The sequence below is a fragment of the Stegodyphus dumicola genome, chromosome 1 (genome assembly GCF_044657685.1).
Source record: "Stegodyphus dumicola isolate Sdum_Otavi_A_Nest chromosome 1, ASM4465768v1".
Lineage (NCBI taxonomy): Eukaryota > Metazoa > Arthropoda > Arachnida > Araneae > Eresidae > Stegodyphus > Stegodyphus dumicola.
In genome coordinates, this window is record NC_140768.1 from 79645720 (window position 1) to 79666466 (window position 20747).

General features: G+C 35.4%; 1 protein-coding gene across 2 annotated transcripts in view; it reads left to right on the forward strand.

Annotated features, from left to right (window-relative positions):
• Nucleotides 1-20747, forward strand: part of LOC118196519 (neprilysin-2-like) — a 218974-nt gene that overhangs the window by 62369 nt on the left and 135858 nt on the right. For both annotated transcript variants that reach the window (XM_085816761.1, XM_085816771.1), the window contains exon 5: nucleotides 17932-18015. In XM_085816761.1, coding sequence (XP_085672887.1) covers nucleotides 17932-18015 — 84 coding nt within the window. The remainder of the gene's footprint in view (nucleotides 1-17931; nucleotides 18016-20747) is intronic.

The following is a 20747-nucleotide window of genomic DNA, read 5'->3' on the forward strand; positions in this document are numbered from 1 at the left end:
CTCGAAGCAGACAGAGTAGGAGTGACGACAAACCGACCCTGAAGTGCTGGAACTGCGGTATTGAGAGCTATATACTTTCGTACGGAACTGCAGAGCACCGCAGGCCACGGAAATTAAAGCCGCTCACCAGCAAAAAGATGTGTAAACGGTTTTTTTAAATATATTTTCCCGATTGGCAACAACAGTTTTTTTAGAACGGTAATGTTTGATGGCAATGTTCTGAATAAAGCAAGTATCTAACAATTAATGTTTAAACGGCAGTGTTTGATGGAAATGTTTTTGAATAAAGGAATTAATTGCTAACATTTCAGAAGTAGGATTAACTAGAATTATTACCTAGTATTTAACAGCGTATTGCCTCAATGTAAGTTAAGCCTAAACTGAATGCGGAAGCTCGCCAAAACTGAAGGTAGAAGAGTACGTGCATTTATAAACTGTTTGTGTTATGTTTAAGTATTAAACGGAAAGAAATTGAGTATAATTTTTGTACTGTTATTTGAAAATTGAAGTCTAAGATGGCTTATTTGGCAAGGGGCAAAAAATGTGACTTAAAAGAACTTTCCTTGGAACTTGATGTAGATGTCCCTTCTGATATTAAAATTGTAGGCTTAAGGGATAGGATTTTGAATAATAAGAACTATAACGAAGACTTTACTAAACAAATGCTAGACAGAATCATAAATGATCGTTTAGACAGGGAGAAGTTAGAAATTTTAGAAAAAGATAAGCAAAGAACATTTGAACTTGAAAAATTGAAAATAGAAGCGGAAATCAGAAGTAGTAATGTAAATGATTCTGTGCCTTCTAATGTTAGTAGAAGTAATATTTGTGATATGAGTAAACAGTATTCAAGACCCAGAAATGTTAACGATTCTATGCAGACAATGGTAATTTCAAAGTGGGTTTTAAAAAACAGTTTTGGTGATAAATAAAATTTGAGAAATAAGTAGTATAAATAAATTTTATAAAATAGACGATGGGAAAAGAGAATATAATTCTGGTATCCTCAATGAAAAGGGTGAACCGAAATGCTTCAATTGTGATGATATGGACATATAGCGACGGATTGTCCTCAAAAAAGAAATTATTTGCAGGAAATGCAATGAAGGGTCATACTTTTAAAAAAAGTGTACGTCTAAGAGTTCAGATTTGACAAATGTTAAAAATAATTTATCTTTGAACCAGAATTCAGGAGTTCCACCAACTGTATATTTAAAGTATGCTCGCATCAATAATGGAAAATAAATTACTGCAATCATAGATACGGGTTCTAGTTCGTGTTTATTGAAACAGTCTGCGGCTAAAAAACTGAATCTAATTATAAAACCTGATGTGGAGGAATTGTTTGGCTTTGGGAACCAGAGTAAACCAGCTGCTAGAACATTGGGAAAAGTAACTGTTAATTTACAGATTGATAATGTAGAAGAAAAGGACATTACAGTTCTAATTGTAGGAGATGAAACGCAACCATGCGACTTATTAAATGATCGAACATGGAGTGATTGACCACATATTGCATACGCCAAGATAGGTAATACTTTACACATACGCTGTGTTAATGATTGCCCATTTTCACAGTTGCAAAATATCAACACTCTGCGAATTCGAAATCGGAAGTAATACGGTTAATTTCTTGAAAGTTAAAACTGATGAAATAAATAACGGTTATGTTTAAGTGGATCGGAAGATGAGTTGGGCTCATTATTGGAAGTAATAGGGAGAAACAGCTAACTACAGCGATCGAAAATTAACTTTGAAAGGGAATCAATGTATCGGTAGAGCGGAAGTAGCAGAATTAGTTAAATCTGAAGAGTTAAGCACTTTGCCAAACAAAAAAGTAAAAGTATGTAGAGATGGCAAAATAATAGTTAAAAAATGTGAAAATGAAAGTGAATCAGAAGACAATACTAATTTAAATAATGAAGATTCCTGTCCAGAATCAGCTGACAACGATGAAAAGGCAGCAGCTCTGACTATGATGAAACGTTTGAAAATGCAAATACTGTAAAAGTCACTAATTTCAAAGGTAAAACGTCACTGAAAAGGAAAAGGACTTCAAAGAAAATCGTTAAACAGAATACAAGTGAAGAAAATAAATATCCTAAAGAAGAAACTAGAAGGGATTATATCAATGATATTAAAGAATGTAAGTTTATTCAAGGAAAAAAATATAAGAAATATATGAAGAATTGTAAAATTACAGCACTTGAGAAAGAGATTAATATGCGGAAAGAAAAACGTTTACAAAAAGAAATTGTAATAGATAGTTTTGCTGGTGAAGAAACAAAATTAAAAGGAAAGAAATTTGTTTAAAAAACAAAATAAAAGTTAACCGGGGAAAGATATTGCAAAAGGAAATAAATCTCTCGAAGATGTAAATCCGTCTGTAAAGCAATCTAAGATAAATGAGGGAAAAGACAGATCTTCTAAGAAAGCAATTACTGGTAAAAAAAGAGTATCTGAAAAGGAAGAGGTTAAAGAAGAGAAATGAAGATATGCAGATGAAAATGAAAGCAAATTATAACAAAAAGAAAAGCAATTCTTTAACATTCGAACGAGGAGAAATAGAAGTTATGAGAAGAGTACTTAAATCAACTGGAGAATCAACCACAACACAACAAAAATATCGAGGATCTTTGGTAGTTACAGAAATTTTACAAGTGATACCTATAGAGTGACTCAATTAGATGAGAAAGTGAAAGGACGTTTCTTTAGTACGACAGCTCATGTGAGCCAATTAAAGTCATGGAAGTGTCAAGTTGAATCAGAGGAGGACGATGATGATGGCGATGACATTAGTGTTGCTGGCGATAACGGATAATATTACTAAAACTAGGACACGGAAAAAGAATAGAAAACGACGGTGAATCTATATGATAGTTAAAGACTTTCGAACTATAAACTTTAATATTACAAATTTAATTTTTTTAAGTTCTTAATGTTCTGAGGTCGGAACAAAGTCAGGATGCCCGAATATAAACGTTTTTTTTTAAATGTGTTTTCCCGTTTGGAAACAACAGTTTTTTTAGAACGGTAATGTTTGACGGCAATGCTTCTGAATAAAGCAAGTATCTAATAATTAATGTTTAAACGGTAATGTTTGACGAAAATGTTTTTGAATAAAGGAAGCAATCGCTAACAGATGTGAAACAAAATAAGAGGCCATTTCTGCGGAGGTTGCCAGCTATAGAGAAGCCCATTTTAAAGCACTTCAGGCTATCTGCTGTAGGTGGCAACAGTAATGGACTTTTTATCTTGAAACATATCAATGGTGTTCTTTGCAATATGACCATCGATACGGGAGCCAATGTTATCCTTCTAAAAATATTTGTTCCAACAACTGGAAGGTAAACTCATCTGGCCGCCGCCTTGAATAACCCTCTGGACTGTGTCCGGTGATAAAATCGAAATTTATCTTTGAACAAGTTATGTTTTTAAGTTTGAACAAAATTTATCTTTGGCAAGTTAAACTTTAACATCACATTTGGAAGTGACGCCTACCATAAGGCATATGTGATAGATATTACAGATCCATACATACTCGGATTGGATATTCTATGGAAATACAACTTTTCCTTGGGCTTGAAAAATGGCGATCTGCGTTCTGCCTCTGAGGACATAACCCTGTTCCGAATTGAAGAGGAAGGAGTTAAATCCGTTCTCCAAAACATAACTCAAAACGATATATCACAGTGCCAGCAAGAACAGAATTTTTACTCTCTGTATCCATAATTGAGAACAGAAATTTCCGACACAATATAGTATAGCCTAAGAAATGTAATAACCCGTGTGGTGTACTTGTAGCGTCGGTACTCGTCGTGTTACCGAGGACAGTCATCTCGGTGAGAGTCGCCAATGTCAGTAATAACGCGAAAATCATTAGGAAAGGCGAAGTCCTGTGTACTCCAGTGACTTGTGACAGCATGTACTCCAGTGACTTGTGTTAAACGACCCAATATTCCGCCAATTTTTGTATCTTCGGTGAGGCTAACATCGGATTCATTGCAGAATGCACAGCTAGGTGAAGAAGAAAAGAAGGTTACCGAAACTGTCACTCAAGGATTTCAAGAAGTTTCTTCCCGCACATCTTCAGACGTAAGTAAAACAGTTTGGTTCGGCACAGAATTGATACGGTAGGTCATTCACAAATCAAGCAACATCCAAGACATCTACAGATTGCTAAACAAGAGGAGCTAGAAAAATTTGTAAATGACTTTCAAGAAAGTGATGTTATCGAGGTTCCAGAAAATTCTCAGATCTTCCCTATCGTCCTGATCCGAAAGAAAGATGATTCGATTAGATTTGACGTTCACTATTGTTGGTTGAACAAGGTCACGAAGAAAGACTGCTTCTCTCTTAGAACTGACGACTTTCTGGACACTCTTTCTGGAAACACATAATATTCCAGCTTGCTTGATTTAAAAAATCGATAAAAGCTTGATTTAAAAAGCTTAATTTCCATAAAAGCTTGAGTTAAAAAATGGATATTGACAGGTAGAGATATACCATCATGACCGAGAAAACTTTATTACCGGTCAAGGACTCAGACAGTTCAGGGTGATGCTGTTTGGTTATGTAATACGCTGGCACCATTTGAAAGCCTTACCGAGATCGTGCTTAGAGATTTCGAAGTTTTTCCTACGAAGCCTTTCTGATGTACCTGGATGATATCATCATCGTTGGGAAAATTTCTGAAGAACATTACCAAAATATTAGAACTTAACTTTAGATTTACTTCCAATCAAGTTAAACGCTGCCAAATGTAAATTGTTCAGACAAGAAGTAACTTAGCTCGGACATGGCGTTTCTGCCGAAGGTGTGTGAACATATCCAAAACAAATGTCGGCAATTAAATACTGGATTAAATACGCACCGAAAGTTTTCCCCAGCTGAGATGTTTTCTTGAGCTTTGCATATACTATAGGAGATTTGTAAAGGACGTTTCTTCCATCGCAAGACTCCTATGCAAACTGACAGAGAATAATCAAAAGTTCTTTTAAACGAAAGAATGTGAGGATGTATTTAACAAACTGAAAGAGGCTTTGAGATCTGCTACAATCCTAACATATTCTCAGCTGGACAAACCATTTATACTTGACACGGATGGGAGCAATGAAAGTACTGATTCTTTTTTGTCAAAAGAAATAAACGGTCAAGAACATGGCGTTGCACACTGGAGCAAGTGTCTATCTAACACGTAGAGGAATTATTGTGTTACCAGAAAAAAGTTGCTCGCCATAGTTAAAGTCGTAGAACATTCTGACCATTATCTCTACGGCAGAAATTCCCCCTCCGCGCAGATCATGATCCGCATCATTGACCTGGTTCTTAAAATTCAAGAATTCCAAAAGCCAAATAGCCAGGTGGATGCAGAGACTCCAAGAAAATGACATCACTATTCGTCACAGAAAAGGATCGTAACTTGAAAACGCCGACTCTTTGTCTAGAAGACACTGTCCAGAAAGTTATCGATATTGTTCCAGGGTCGAAGCCATATCCAAACTGCTTAATACAGGTGACAGGGGTGACGGAGGACGGGGAGGCTTGATGTTTAACAGAGGTAAAGAGGCATGTGTCCCACGCCCTCCCCTACTTAGAGGCAACAACTCCCTGGAGCCGCACGAGGCCCGTCCCGGGAGTTTATTGAGATATTAAAATGAGTTTGTTCACGTGGACAAACAGGGGCGTCTACTGCTCGGGCATCAAGTTCAACATTGGCGGATCGAGATCCGTGGAGTGACGAAGAAGTCAGGAAACACCAATTGGAAGACGGCCACATTAAACCCATATTTGACTTAATGAAGTCTTGAAGTAGGAAACCTACCTGTCAGGACATTTCAGTCTACAGCCCATGACAAAATAATGCTGGGTTCTCTGAGACTCACTCCAAATTCGCAAAGGCATCTTGTACCGGAAGTTCGAATCCATGATAGAAAGGCTTTCCAACGGCAGCTGATACTTCTAAAATCCGTACCTCCTGGGGTCTTAAAAAATCACACAGCAGTCCAACAGGAATCCGCTTTGAAATAATGAAGACGTTACGGATGTTAATAAGACCGTAGACAGCACGGTCTTATAAGTTTTTCAGTTCATTGTTAAATTGGCAGCATTGAGAGAAAACGTTCATCCCGTGTATATGTTTTACTGCGAGCAAATCATATAGATTATAAAGTTTTTACTCAGTTTTTCAGTTCAGCGTTAAATTAGCAGTACTGAGAGGGGAACTTCGTTATTTAGATGCGCTTTGCATTGTGTTGTGCTTGATATTATTAGTAGTTTAGAGTGGTAACTACTGACTGTGCCCTGCTATACTAAGAAGAGCTGAACGAGCACTTTTGAAGAAAGCTCCAGATATGTAAAGTGTTTCTTTCAGAGAAGCAAATTTGATCAAGATATCATCGGTTCTTTGTGCATTCATCCTTTACGAATCCGTCTATACGTTATGTTATGGTGGTCCAAATACTTTGTCAACATATCAATTGGACTGTAAATAACTTCAGTCTGTTTTGTCTTTAAAGCTCTTAACTGAATAAAATTCGTTAAATTATAATTTATAACCTCTGCCTTCTTATGATTGCTTGCCAATGAGTTCGATTTGTCATATCGAATTAATTATTGTGTGTGAATATGGCAAAGCCTCGAGGGGTATCTGCCTAAGAGGAGGGATGCCTTCGTGGAGGACTTTCTAAGGGAAACTGGCTCGTATACACGTGGGGATTCGAACCTCGGACCGAACTACCAGTGTTCAGCGATTTTACCGCTCGGCCGCTGTTGGGCTCGAATTAATTATTAAATAAAAATATTGTAAGATGAAATGGGGGTCTTGTCATTAAAATATTTTTCATTCAAAATTTCGTTGGATATCCTACGATCAATCTCTCAAAAATTTATAACAAATCAGAACAGGAATTGAACTGTTTCTATTTGTTAAAATATGTTATCGGTGCTGTTATTCCCAGGTTAAGAAATAGGTAGCCAGATTAGCACATTTCAGAGACTGATTTTCTTGCATCAAAAAGTTAACTAACAGTAAAACTCCATTGTCCAATAGTATTTATTTAATGCTTAGTACAAGATCTAAATCCTTCATACTGTATTACGGAAAGAAATTTTCACAAAACAATTCAGAAAACAACTTTTTACAAAATTCAGTTTCAAGTGCTATTGCAATTCATTTAAATGCGATGCTGTTTATCTTTTAAAAGTATCATCCTGTGTGTGTGGATTACTGCGGGCAAATCTTATAGATTATAAATCGTTTAGTTAAATTTAAACAGACAGTACTTTCTCATGAAGAAACTTGTAATTTTATTCAATTATCAGCAGTTAAAGAACTGGCTACTAAGTTTATAGTCTAAATTATCATATAAAGCATCTGAAATTTTAGATAGCAGAGGAAAATGAATATTCAGATTTGCATTTAACAGGAACGGTGAGACTTTTTCCCTTCAGCAACTTTTACTAAACATTATTTTTAGCACAATTGCATTTAGAATAAAACAGAGGAACCGTATGCAACGCTTTCAGCTCTTCGTTTGACTATTACATCATTTCAATCTAGAATTAATAAGCTAATTGCTAGAAGGAGGAACAAAACTTCAATTTGTGTAAAATAAGACAAGAAAACTCCATTAGATTTAACGTAGATTTTAGTTAAACTCTGTCGATTTCAAAAACGACTGTTATAAGTTCCACTTCTCATGAGACCATGACATCCTTTCATTCTCGCCACCTGTTAATTCTTCAGATTACAACTTCTTTATGGCTATATATGGTGTAGAAAGAAGAGTTTCCAATTCTGGGCAATATGATTTCACAATCTTTCTGTTAGTGAAACATTAGGGTTATCTTCATCTCCTAAAAACGTTCTTAATTCTAACAACCTTTATGTCATCAAATATGTACTGCCGTCTCGAGGCTTGATCAATAATTGCTCTTTTTCCTGATCGCTTCCTAAGAATGGCATCCATTTTGGAAGTTCTTGCTGCTATTGCTACTTACCTAAATTTACCAGCGAGATTTGTAACTAAATGAATCAGTTTAATCAATAACTGCAAATATCACATCCATAATCCTCCCTTATATTTATTTATTAATGTGTCATTAAAATAGAAAATAACTATTTAGTAATGTATATAATCCATAAATAAAAATAATGACTCAGTTTGTCATTCAGTGTTTTTTCAATTCAGTTTAATTTCATTTCAAATTCAAAATTCAAACTGTCAAACAAAAACTGGAGTCGGAGTCGGAGTGGACGCGTTTTTATCTACTCCAGCTCCGACTCCTTTCACCCAAAAATCTGCCTAACTTTGATTACGACTTTATGACTCCGACTCCACAGCCCTGGACTTGAGATTAAAGGGATTACTTTCAAAACTCTAAAGAAAACTACTTTTATTATTTAGAAAAATATTGTTACTAATTTGGTATTTAAAAAGCTAATGCTAGTTCAATTATAAATTAAATGGTTTTATTTCTCGCGCAGTGCAGCGCGTGACGAATATTAAAAGAAGGAAGCTAAGCCGGAAAATTAAAAATACAAGAGCGCGTGTGAAATGACTTAATTCTATTTCCCGTCGATAGCTGTATATCGTAATAAAATAACTCCACACACATTACACAGTTTAAATACATTTATTTTCCATAGCGACACTCAGGCGCTAGGTTCCACCTTACAGCGTAACATATGAATCGCAACTTCGAATGTACCATAAATCAAGTTTCTCACAGACACATTTCAACGCCAATTCCGGCGGCGCATGCGCCATTAGCCAATATTCCGCTCTGGCGCCAAGCATTTCTCAGCTAATACAAAATATTCTCGGCGTTGAAATTAACAATTTCAAAACTATTATGTAAATAAATATAAATATAAAGGCACTACAATAAATTATTTCACAATAACAAATCACAATATTGAAAACTATACATTCAAATCATTACAACAAATACCAGTTTATAATAGAAATAACCCATCATTCTACAGGAAGTATACATATATCTCGAACATTTCGTTTCAACAAATGCTGATTAGGCAATCTTACAGTTACTACTCTTACTTTGTTATCCCTACCATGAAACACCTCAGCTATTCTCCCCACTAACCATTTGGTTGAAGGAAAATTTTCATCTTTTATTAATACAAGAGTTCCCAACTGAACGTCATCCTTTAAAAATTTCCACTTGTGACGTTCTTGTAAATTATTCAGATAATCACGTTTCCATAATTTCCAAATTTTTTGTGTACACTTAGTGATTCTTTGCCATTTAGAAAGTCTGTTCTCATTTATGTTGGATAAATCTGGCTCAGCTAGAGTAGTGATAGGTCTGCCAACCAAAACGTGACCTGGGGTCAAAGTTTCAAAATTATTGTAATCAGCTGAAATTGGAGTAAGAGGTCTTGAGTTCAATACTCCTTCAATTTCAGTTAAAACAGATAAAATTCTTCTAAAGTTAAACACTGATTACCAATAACCCTCTTCAAATGACTCTTAAATGATTGAACCCCTGCCTCCCAAATTCCGCCGAAATTTGGCGACTTTGGACGAATAAATTTCCACTCTATACCTTCAGTGGTATAAAAACTCGCTAAATTCTCATCTGGACACTCAACCAACTTTTGCAATTTTTTGAGTTCTACATAAGTACTTTTGAGGTTTACACACTTACCTCTTTTTAATTGATTTATTTCTTCTAGAAACTTACTTTTTTGGGCCTCTAATAAAATATACACCTTAGCATCCTTTATCTCTTCTAAAGTAAGTACTCCGTATCTCCCTGCCTGAGTTCCTATCCTGGTTCTTAAGATTATGGATAAACCTGAAAATGAAACTTATAATACGAATAAGTTTAGTATAATTAGAAGACAAATTAAGAATATCATTAAAGAGGTTTGCTTCATTACATGTAATTAAAACTAAGTTAGAATCGTTATGCAGTTCATTGTCCTTTTTAAGTTCATTTGGACACACTTCTTCAACTACCTCAAATGATAAGTCGTGATGAGGAATCTCTGAGCATGTTAAAAAGTCACAGCATGACTACCATTTGGAACAGTTCACAAGAAAGTCAATTTGAACATCACGCGTCATAACATCTGCTGGGTTCTCTTTTGTTGGACAATAGAACCACTCTGTCGGCTGTGTTAACTTCCTAATCTCGTTAACTCTGTTGGCGATGAAAGATTTCCATTTGGTACTGGTACCTTTAATCCAGCATAGCACTATTTTGGCATCAGTCCAATAAAATATTCTCGAGGATTTCTTTTGATCGAGCAATTTTCTCACTCCAGAACCTAAACGGGCTGCTAGTAATGCACCAAGTAATTCAAGACGAGGTAACGTAATTCTTTTCACAGGTGCAACACGACATTTTGATGCGACGAAACTCACAGAAATTTCTTCTTGTTTACGCAGTTTTACGTAGACAACAGTACCGTACGCCCTCTGACTGGCATCTGAAAAGCAATGGATCTCTATGGAATCGGCTTCGGGATTCAAAATGAATCTTGGAACTGCAATTTTACTTAGATGATGACACTCACAGCACCACTTTGCCCACTCTTGACAGATATCTGTAGGTAGTTCATCATCCCATGTCAATTTTCGAACCCAAAGTTCTTGTAGCAAGAATTTAAGTCTAACAGTAAATGGAGTTATTAACTCAAAGGGATCAAAAATCTTCCCGGCAGTTTTCAAGATGAACCGTTTCGTATTACGCTTATTCTTAAGGAATTCCATCAAACTGTCTGTCTCTATACTCAGACTGTCTTCATTAGTATCCCAAGATATTCCCAAGATGTGTCTCGTTTGATTTATGTGTCTCGTTTGATTCCTTGATTTTATGTGGATGGATCTCGAAATCTTCCTTTTCCCATTTTCTCATCAGCTCAGGATCATTGGATACCCATTTACGCAAGTTCATATTTGCTGCACTCATAATTTGTTTAGCTTTTCGCGATAAGCTTAGAGCCTCATCTACACTGTCCTGTCCAGTAATAAAATCATCAACATAAACACAAGAATTCAATATTTCAAATACATCTGGCTGCTCATCTCGATATTTTCTAATGTGTTCTTTAATTGTTGCAGCCAACAAAAACGGACTTGACTTAATCCCAAAATTTACGCGCTTGAATCTATATGTCGCTAGTTTTAGATCATTTAATTGTGTGTTTTCCACAAACACTCTGCGTCTTGATCCTTTTCAAATCTCAAGACGCACTCAAATCGCACTGCGTCTTGATCCTTTTCTGCCAAAGCAATCTGCAAAAATGCTTTTTCTACATCCGCTGAAATTACAACTTTATTTAATCGGAAATTAATTAGCAGATGGAACATATTAGGATTTAAATTTGTCCCTGTCCATAGACAATCGTTCAGTGATAGCTGCCCGAACTCATGTGAGCTGCCATCAAACACTATTCTAGTCTTCGTTGAAGCACTGGTTTCTCTAAATACCGGTTGGTGTGGTAAGTAAAATACTGGTTTACCGATAGGCATATTTCCATCTGACACTCTTTCAATGATACCTTGCTTGAGATAATCATCTAATATTTCACTATATGTAAAAAACAGCGTTTTGTCATAATTCATTCGCTTTGCAAGAGTTTTTAATCTATTTTCCGCTACTCGGTAATTATCAGCTAATTCCCTCCAGTCCCTTTTCCAAGGTAAAGTAACCTCGTAGCGACCAGCTTTAAAACAAACTGTCTTATTAAATATTTCCAATGCTTTGTCTTCCTCATGACAATAAGGATCATCTTTAATGCCTAATGATTCTAGTTCGAAAAACATTTTCAGTTCACTCTCTGAATTATCATTTATTAACCCACAATGCGATAAATTATTTCTCCGTGAACCATTTACATTTCCACTAACTATATATCCAAACACACTATTTTGTAATATCAAGCCTGTGTTAGGAACATAGATTTTACCAGCTCGTAACATGTCATAAAAAACTTCTGCGCCGAGCAACAGGTTTACTTTCTCTGGTTTATAAAATTCCGGATCCGCTAAATTCACCTTCTCAGGAATCACAAGGTTACTAACATCGATAAACTTTGCGGGAGTTAAACCTGCTATTTTTGGAATTACCAAAACCTCTAGTTTCCTTTTATACGTTTGATCCTGATTACAGATGAGGGCAACTGCTTTTCTTTTTATCGTAGTTGAAATACCTGATATACTGCAAACCGAAATATTTGTCTTTTCCCTTTTTAAATTAAGTATATCCGCTAATTCAGTGGTACAAAAACAAGAAACACTTCCACTATCACATAACGCTTTCACCTTAATTAAAGTTCCATCGTTAGTCTCAATGAATACAAAGGCAGTAGATAAAATCACGTTTTTCCCACTGTTAGTACCCGTAGCGGCTATAAAGGTTTCGTTTTGAGCTTTAGCTTCAAATGCAGGTGCGTGTACATTTAACGCATTGCTGTTTGGATCACCCAACTCCTGATCTAAAGTGTCTGCTCTTTCTACTGTGGTTCCAACGGAATTATTTTCGTTTTGATAACACAAGAGAAAGTTATGTTTTTTCTTACACTTCTTGTGCAAGTAATTAGAACGGCAATTTCTTACACTGTGCAGATTAAAACAACAAAAACATAAATTCTGTTTTTTAACAAATTCTACCCTTTCTTTTACACTTAATTTCTGAAATTTAGGACAATTAAAAAGCTTGTGATTGCTCAAATTACATAACCTACACGAATTCTGCATATCTTTTTCATTTGCATTAGAAACAACAGCGGTAACTCTATGTGGAACTTTTTTTGTGTTAGTCACAGTATTTGAAGCGTTGAGAGTTCTTGCATGATCTTTAAGAAATTCTATAAGATCTGTTAAATTAGGCAAATTATCTTTCTCTAATTTTCTTTCCCACCATATTTTGGTGTTAGGATCTAATTTTTGCCCTAAAATGTATGCAAACACATTGGAAGAAAAACCGTTAACACTCTGATTTAAAACTTCTAGTGATCTCACGCATTCATTTGTAATGTCAATTAAGTTTAATATTGCTGACGGAGACTCATTTTGCATAGGATGCATATTCATAAATCGTCTCAGATGAGCATACACTTGTTCACGGTGATTAGACAACCTTTCTTCTAGTAATGAAAAGGCTAATTTATAATTAGAGTCAACTATGGATATTGACTGCACAATACGATAAGCATCTCCTCTTAGCGCAGATTTTAAGTACTGTAATTTGACTGCATCTGTTAAATTAGGATTTGAATCAACACTGGCTAAAAAGATATCTTTAAATGAAAGCCACTCATGTAAGTTACCCGAAAACGTTGTGAAATTAATTTTCGGTAATTTAACATTGTTCTCAGTATTCGTGCAAACCGAAAGCCCCGATTTAATTTCTTTGGAAAGTTTAGCTAATTTAAGATTTAATTCGACTTCTACATCTAAGAGAATATCGTCAATCTCTTCTTTCTCTTTTACATAAGCATCAATACTTTCTTCCGTACATATCCCGAACAAAGAATCGAAATTAGAATTTATTTCTGTCTCAAACACTTTAAATTTATTCTTTAGTACTTTTAAGTCACTTCCTTGGACATTTTCGTCCGCAACCTTTTGTTTTAATTTTGTTAACTGTGTTTTTAACGTACGTTTTTTCGCTAATATCTCCTTTAGTGACATTTTAATTAGCAAAAGTCAATAAACAAATAAAGAGCTTCAAAATGGTACAATGAGCTTCAAAAAGGAGGAGGGTACTTACCCTTTTGTTTCTACAGAACTTCAATCTTGAAGTATCCTATATAATTCTTCATTTCACAAACCGAAAGTAAATGCGCACTCTCATAAACTTTATTAGCTCTTCCGGCTCTGATCGGCCACAAAACTTGTAATGACTTAATTCTATTTCCCGTCGATAGCTGTATATCGTAATAAAATAACTCCACACACATTCCACAGTTTAAATACATTTATTTTCCATAGCGACACTCAGGCGCTAGGTTCCACCTTACAGCGTAACATATGAATCGCAACTTCGAATGTACCATAAATCAAGTTTCTCACAAAATACATTTCAACGCCAATTCCGGCGGTGCATGCGCCATTACCCAAACATTCCGCTCTGGCGCCAAGTATTTCTCAGCTAATACAAAACAGCGTGCATTAAATAAATAAATATGTCCTTTTGATTTCGAGAAAGTACTAGAAAATATTAGCGCCTGATTTTAAAATCTTATAAAAGGAGGAAAACATCTCAGTTTGTAGGAGTTGCTTAGTTTGTTGTTTAGAAAACTGCTCTTGTTGATTGTAGCGAATTCGCGGATTAGCTTTCTTTAGCTGTTTGGAACTAAGTTCTATTGGACATTTGAGTGGTTAGAAGATAACTACTGTGAGATATTGTAATACTGCATGATAATTTGAGAAAATTTAAACATTCTTGTTGTGATAATAATAAATTTTTGTTCCTTTTTCATCAGACTTGTGCATTCATTTCATAACGAACCCGAACGCACACAACAATTTTTGGTGGCAGCGGTGGGATATTGAATGCCAATAACAAGAGCGATGGAAGAATATTTCAGGCAAATGATGACTGCATTTGCTGCTTTCCAAGAAAAGATGGAAGGAGCCGTCAACTCCGTTAAGGAAGATACAAAAGCTGTACAAGAAAAGATGGAAGCTGGCCAAACATCTTTTAAAGAAGAAATTAAAGAGAAAATGGATGCTGTTCAAATATCCGTTAAGGAAGAAATGAAATTGGGCCAGGAATCCGTTAAGGAAGAGATAAAATCCCTTAAAGACGAGATGAAAGCAGGTCAGGACGAAATGAAAAGAGAAATTACCTGCGTAATAGAAAATAAATTTTAGGCTATGGAAGGCAGAATAGACGCGGTTGAAATTAAAGTTGGACAAATTGAAGAAAACGTTTCTTCTGTGAAAGCGCAAATAGAAGACAGAGTTTCGGCCGTGGAATAACAAATATGTTACAGAGTTGATTCAGTCAAAGAAGAAATAGAAGGAAGAGTTTGTTCCGTTAAACAACAAATCGAACAACAAATTGATGAGAGAGTTTCTGCAGTTGCCAAAGAAATGGATACTTTAAAGAAATTCGTAGCGTCGGCAGGGAGCGGGAGTGATGATTTTAAATTCTTACCGATGCCTGCTCGTCCATCTCTGAAGCTATCCACGTATGATGGGAAGACATCCTGGCAAGTGTATAAGACCCAGTTTTCTATCGTTGCGGATGCGTATGGATGGGATTCCCAAGCTAAGGCCTGTCATCTCGCCGCTTCTCTGAGAGCAGACGCAGCGGATGTCCTGCAGACGTTTCCCGAAAATCAAAGGCTAGATTTCGAAGCTCTATTCGGCGTTTTGGAGCTGCGCTTCGGTGAGAAATGTTTAAAAGACTACAGCAGGCTCCAATTAAAGTCCCGTCAACAGAAGCTCACCGAAACACTTCAGGAGCTCGCCACGGATGTTGAAAGGCTGTCACATCACGCCTTTTCGGAGTGCCCAACAGAAACAAGGGAAATACTGTTCCTGCAATATTTCATCAATGGCATCCGGGACCCTGAAATACAGAAAGCACTGCGAATGACGGATGTTAAAGATCTAAAAAGTGCTCTGTTGTACGCCGTGAAATTGGAGGCAGCCCAGCAAGCAACTCTTAGAGATCGCTACCCAGTTAGAGCTGTGCGAGTCCATGAGCCAGTGGATCAACTGATGGCTCGTTTAGATGATTTAGCAAGACAAGTCGACGCTTTGATACGGAGTAGGAGCGAGAAGAAAGTGGCTCTAAGGTGTTGGAAATGTGGTAGTGAAGGTCACCTAAGACGGAATCGCAGAACACTCCAGGGTACGGAATATAAAGCAGATGATTTTACCAGAGAAGTCAGTGGCTTGAGACGGAACAGAAGTGAAAAGAAAGTAGATCTAAAGTGCTGGAACTGCGGAGTTGAAGGCCACATACGAAGAAACTGCAGAACACCCCGAGGTACGGAAAATAAGACCATTTCCCAGCACCGACGCAGTAAACAAATTAGTGACCATATCGAGGAACGGAGGTTGCCAGATAATGAAAAACCTTGTTTTAAAGCGCTTAAAATTTATACAGTGAGTGGCAACAGTAACGGACTGTCCATTAATGGGAATATCGATGGAGTTCCTTGCGATATGATCATTGACACAGGAGCTAATGTTACCATCATTAGGAACGATTTAGCTGAACAGTTTAAAGATAAACTTATTTGGACGCCATCCTGTGTTACCCTTCAGACTGCGTCTGGTGATAAGATCGACATAACTGAAAAGTTAAACGTAAGCATCACGTTTGGAAGTGCCGCCTACCATCACACGGCTTATATGGCAGATATCACAGATCCATGCATACTCGGATTGGATTTCTTAAAGAAATACAATTTTTCCTTAGACTTCAAAAACAATAAGCTGTTCTCAGCATCTGCAGACATGACGATCCATCTTCAAAAGGAATCATCGCCTGGAAACGCCGACGTCTCATGTGAAAGACCCTATTCAAAAAGCTGCCGAAATCAGGCTAGGGTCGAAAAGAAACACCTGACTACCAGCTATTCTCCATCCCATATGCTCTTCGGTCGAGACCTTCGTCTGCCTTGTGACCGCCTGTTTCATCGCCGTTCGGATGCGCCTTCATCGCCTGAGGAACACATCCAAGATGTCAAGGCCCGTTTTGAAGTGATGCACCGTTCCGTACGAAAGCGAGTGGCGACGGAGAAAATGATAACCAGATACAACACAAGAGCTACTGGACATCAATTCCACGAAGGAGACAAGGTGTGGTTGTGGAATCCGACTCGACGGAAAAGACTTTGTCCGAAATTACAGTCACCTTGGGATGGCCCGTACACGGTCCTAAACAGGTTGAATGACGTCGTGGTTCGGATCCGTAAGTCTTCGAACTCTAAACCTAAAGTCGTTCATTACGACAGGTTAGCTCATTACTATGGCCATAGTACGTAATGTAAATAATTGTAAATAGTATAAGACCATGGTCCTTTTTGTTTTTAAATGTGTATTTGATTTGATTTGTATTTAGTATTTGATTTGCATTTAGTATTTGATTTGTATTTAGCATTTGTTTTGTATTTAGTATTTGATAGCATTTGATTTTTTTAAGTTAGTTATTGCATTTATTGTTCATGTTGTTTGATATTGTAATGTAATGTTTATACCTCAGTTGCATTTATGCCTCAGTTATAAGTTTGACTTCCTGTCCAGGGATTGTACTGCCCGGACGTGCAGTCCTTGGGAAGGGGGCAGTGTTACGAATTTGGTATTTAAAAAGCTAATGCTAGTTCAATTATAAATTAAATGGTTTTATTTCTCGCGCAGTGCAGCGCGTGACGAATATTAAAAGAAGAAAGCTAAGCCGGAAAATTAAAAATACAAGAGTGCGTGCATTAAATAAATAAATATGTCTTTTTGATTTCGAGAAATTACTAGAAAATTCTAGCGCGTGATTTTAAAATCTTATAAAAGGAGGAAAACATCGTTTGTTGTTGTTTAGAAAACTGCTCTTGTTGATTGTAGCGAATTCGCGGATTAGCTTTCTTTAGCTGTTTGGAATTAAGTTCTATTGCACATTTGAGTAGTTAAAAGATAACTACTGTGAGATATTGTAATACTGCATGATAATTTGAGAAAATTTAAGCACTCTTGTTGTGATAATAATAAATTTTTGTTCATTTTTCATCGGACTTGTGCATTCATTTCATAACGAACCCGTACGCACACAATAGTATATTAAATGTTAAGACCTTAGAATTTAGAAATTTAACCGATTAAGCAATTTAAATCTAAAATAATTTATTAAAACTAAAAATTTGCTAGAAATTGTGAATAAAATTAATTACCACACAACAAAATACAATTTCAGTAATTTAATAACACTGCATACCTTTATTTTTAGATTTCTTAGATAAAGACTTATGGGAAAATGAACCCGATGATTTTCGCAAAGTAAAACTAATATATGATTCTTGCATGGACACCCGTAAGTACAGTTTTAGATTTATGCTTTTATCATTTACTTGCACAAAAGAGAAGTGATACAAAAAATCAAAATCGTTTAGTTTTAATATTCGTAGAAGGCTTTAAAACTAAATAAAACTGTAAATAAAATACTTCCTACAATATTCGCTTTTTCAAAAGATTCAAAATTTTCGTTAGCTATTTATTTTATTTTACAAATAAAATTTGAATTGTCTTCCTATACACAATATGACGCATAACAATCTTGATTAGGGGTTCTCAACCGGTAGTACGCATACCACTGGTGATACGCAAGAGAAAAATAAGTGGTACGCAGAGAAGCAAAGTATTTTTAACTATTAAATTCAAAAATTAAAACCCTAACATCCTGATTTTTTCTCTAACACTCGTAAATTTATGCGATCTGATCTTTGTTCAAGGTCAGTAGCCGCTTATAGACTTTAGCAAGAGGCGAACGATCTGTCTGCATGGCGTTTCCATGTTGTACGTTTCACAAATATTCTTTTAGCCGTAGACATAACAAAATTTGCCATAAATGATGTTTTTAAAATGAGTGATAGAAATGGATGCTGCATTTAATAGGAAATAAAAATAATTTCTTATAAAAATATAATAGTATCTCATTAATTCTTTTATGAGTTTATCGATTTATTATCATGTCAATATCATGCCATTCCCAGGCTCTTATTGCTTTATTTTCAATGAGAATCACTTCTTACATCGATTTGCTGTCTAACAGCTGGTATTTTGTCTCTTGTTGCTTTGTATTCCTTACTTTTCTACGCGATTTGAGAATATTGTCGTTTGTATTTGAAGAACTCGTAATATACTGTGCATTTAAATATTTGTGAAAAAATAATAAACCAAACGTAGATTTTTCAAAATGTAAAAATGGCTAGAATTAACTAAGCGGAAAAGTGACGATTAACAGGTGATGGATCCAGGACAATCTACTACCACATATTGAAAAAAAAAAAATGTTTATAGAAAATATGATGAAAGTTATTTATCATTTGAGTTCACTGAGAATGGCAATGAAATGAGCCCTCAACCTTAATGTGTTATTTTCGGTGAACTATTATCCAACCAAATTGTAAAACCATCGTTTCTTAAAAGCCATCTTGAATCTAAGCATGCCAGTTTAAAGGATAAATCTGAAGAATATTTTAGGAGAAGTTCAGAGCTTCAGAGTTCAAAAATAGTAGACAAGTAATGAAGGTTTTCATACTTCAAGTGAAAAATCTTTGGAAGCTAGTTACCTAGTAAGCCTAAGAATTGCTAAAACTGGCTAGGCTGACGCTATTGGAGAACACCTAACATTACCAACAGGTAACGATATCGTTTTAACATTATTCAACGCAAAAGCAGCTAATGAATTAATAATATTCCGTTATCAAATGATACAGTAAGTCAACGAATTCATGAAATGGCAAATTCTATAAAAGATCACATATTAAAAAAATAAAACGCAGTGAGTATTTCGCACTGCAGTTGGAGGAAAGTACTGATATAACGAACTTTGTTCAATTATTAGTTTATATACATTTCGAAGAAGATAAACGAATTGCTGAAGAGTATTTATTTTGTAAATCTTTTCATGACAGAACAACTGCAAGTGAAAATTTCGAAGTAATTGACAATTTTATGTCTGAGAATGATATTCCTTGTAATAAGTGCATTGCCGTGTGGAGTATAGGGCTCGGGCTTTAACAGAAAAACATTCCGAAGTGATTTCTCAAATAAAAAATGTCGCACCTGAAACTAAATTTACTTACTGCTCCATATATCGTGAAGCTTTAGTAGCCAAAGCAATCCCCGAAAAATCTGAAAATCGTTTTAAATTAAGCTGTGAAAGTTGTTAATTTTATTAAAAACCGAGTTTTAAATTCAAGAATATTTACGATTTTATGCCAAGAGATGGGCAGTGAACATAAAACGTTTTTGTTATATTCCGAAGTAAGGTGGTTATTCAGAGGCACAGTTTTAAATTGTTTTTATGAACTTCGAACAGAAAATCAAATTTTCCTCTGTGATTCAAAATTTGAATTGCAAAAATGTTTATTTAGTGAATTAATGTTGGCGCTTTTAGCACATTTAGCTGAAATTTTTGGAAAGTTAAATGAATTAAATTTAGGATTACAAGGACAAAATGTTAATTTGTTTACCGTTAGAGATAAAGTAAAGGCAATGAAAAAAAAAACCTCAAGCTAATAATCAAAGAATTGGATGATAATATTTGAAGCTTTTTGCTACTTTTAGAAAGTTTTCTAACTGAAAATAATTTGAAAATAGAAGAAGAATTAGCATTCGACATTAAAAATTATTGTTTTTCATTGAAAAATAGTTTCAGCATGTATTTTCCCAAAGATTATGAAAAAGAAATCTGGATTAGAAATCCATTTTGTTCAAATATACCTGAAATTTTGTGTGTTGAAGAAAAAGAATAATTGATAGAAATTTCTTATGATAGAACTCTAATTGAAAATTTCAAAAATAACACACTGTAACCAATCCTTTAATATAAACTCTGCTGCTAACGTAAACTGTTGGACTAACTGTAACAACAAGGGTGCCCTCTGGAGAGTAGCCAGAGAAGGACCTCAGTTAGTGCTAAGTACTTAACCTTGTAAGGATCTTAAGTTTTACTAACGTTTATTTTATTTTAAATCTTTACTATCACTTCTTATTTTCTACTTCCGGCCAGAATTATAAGCGTGAAGGAGTTTATGCAAA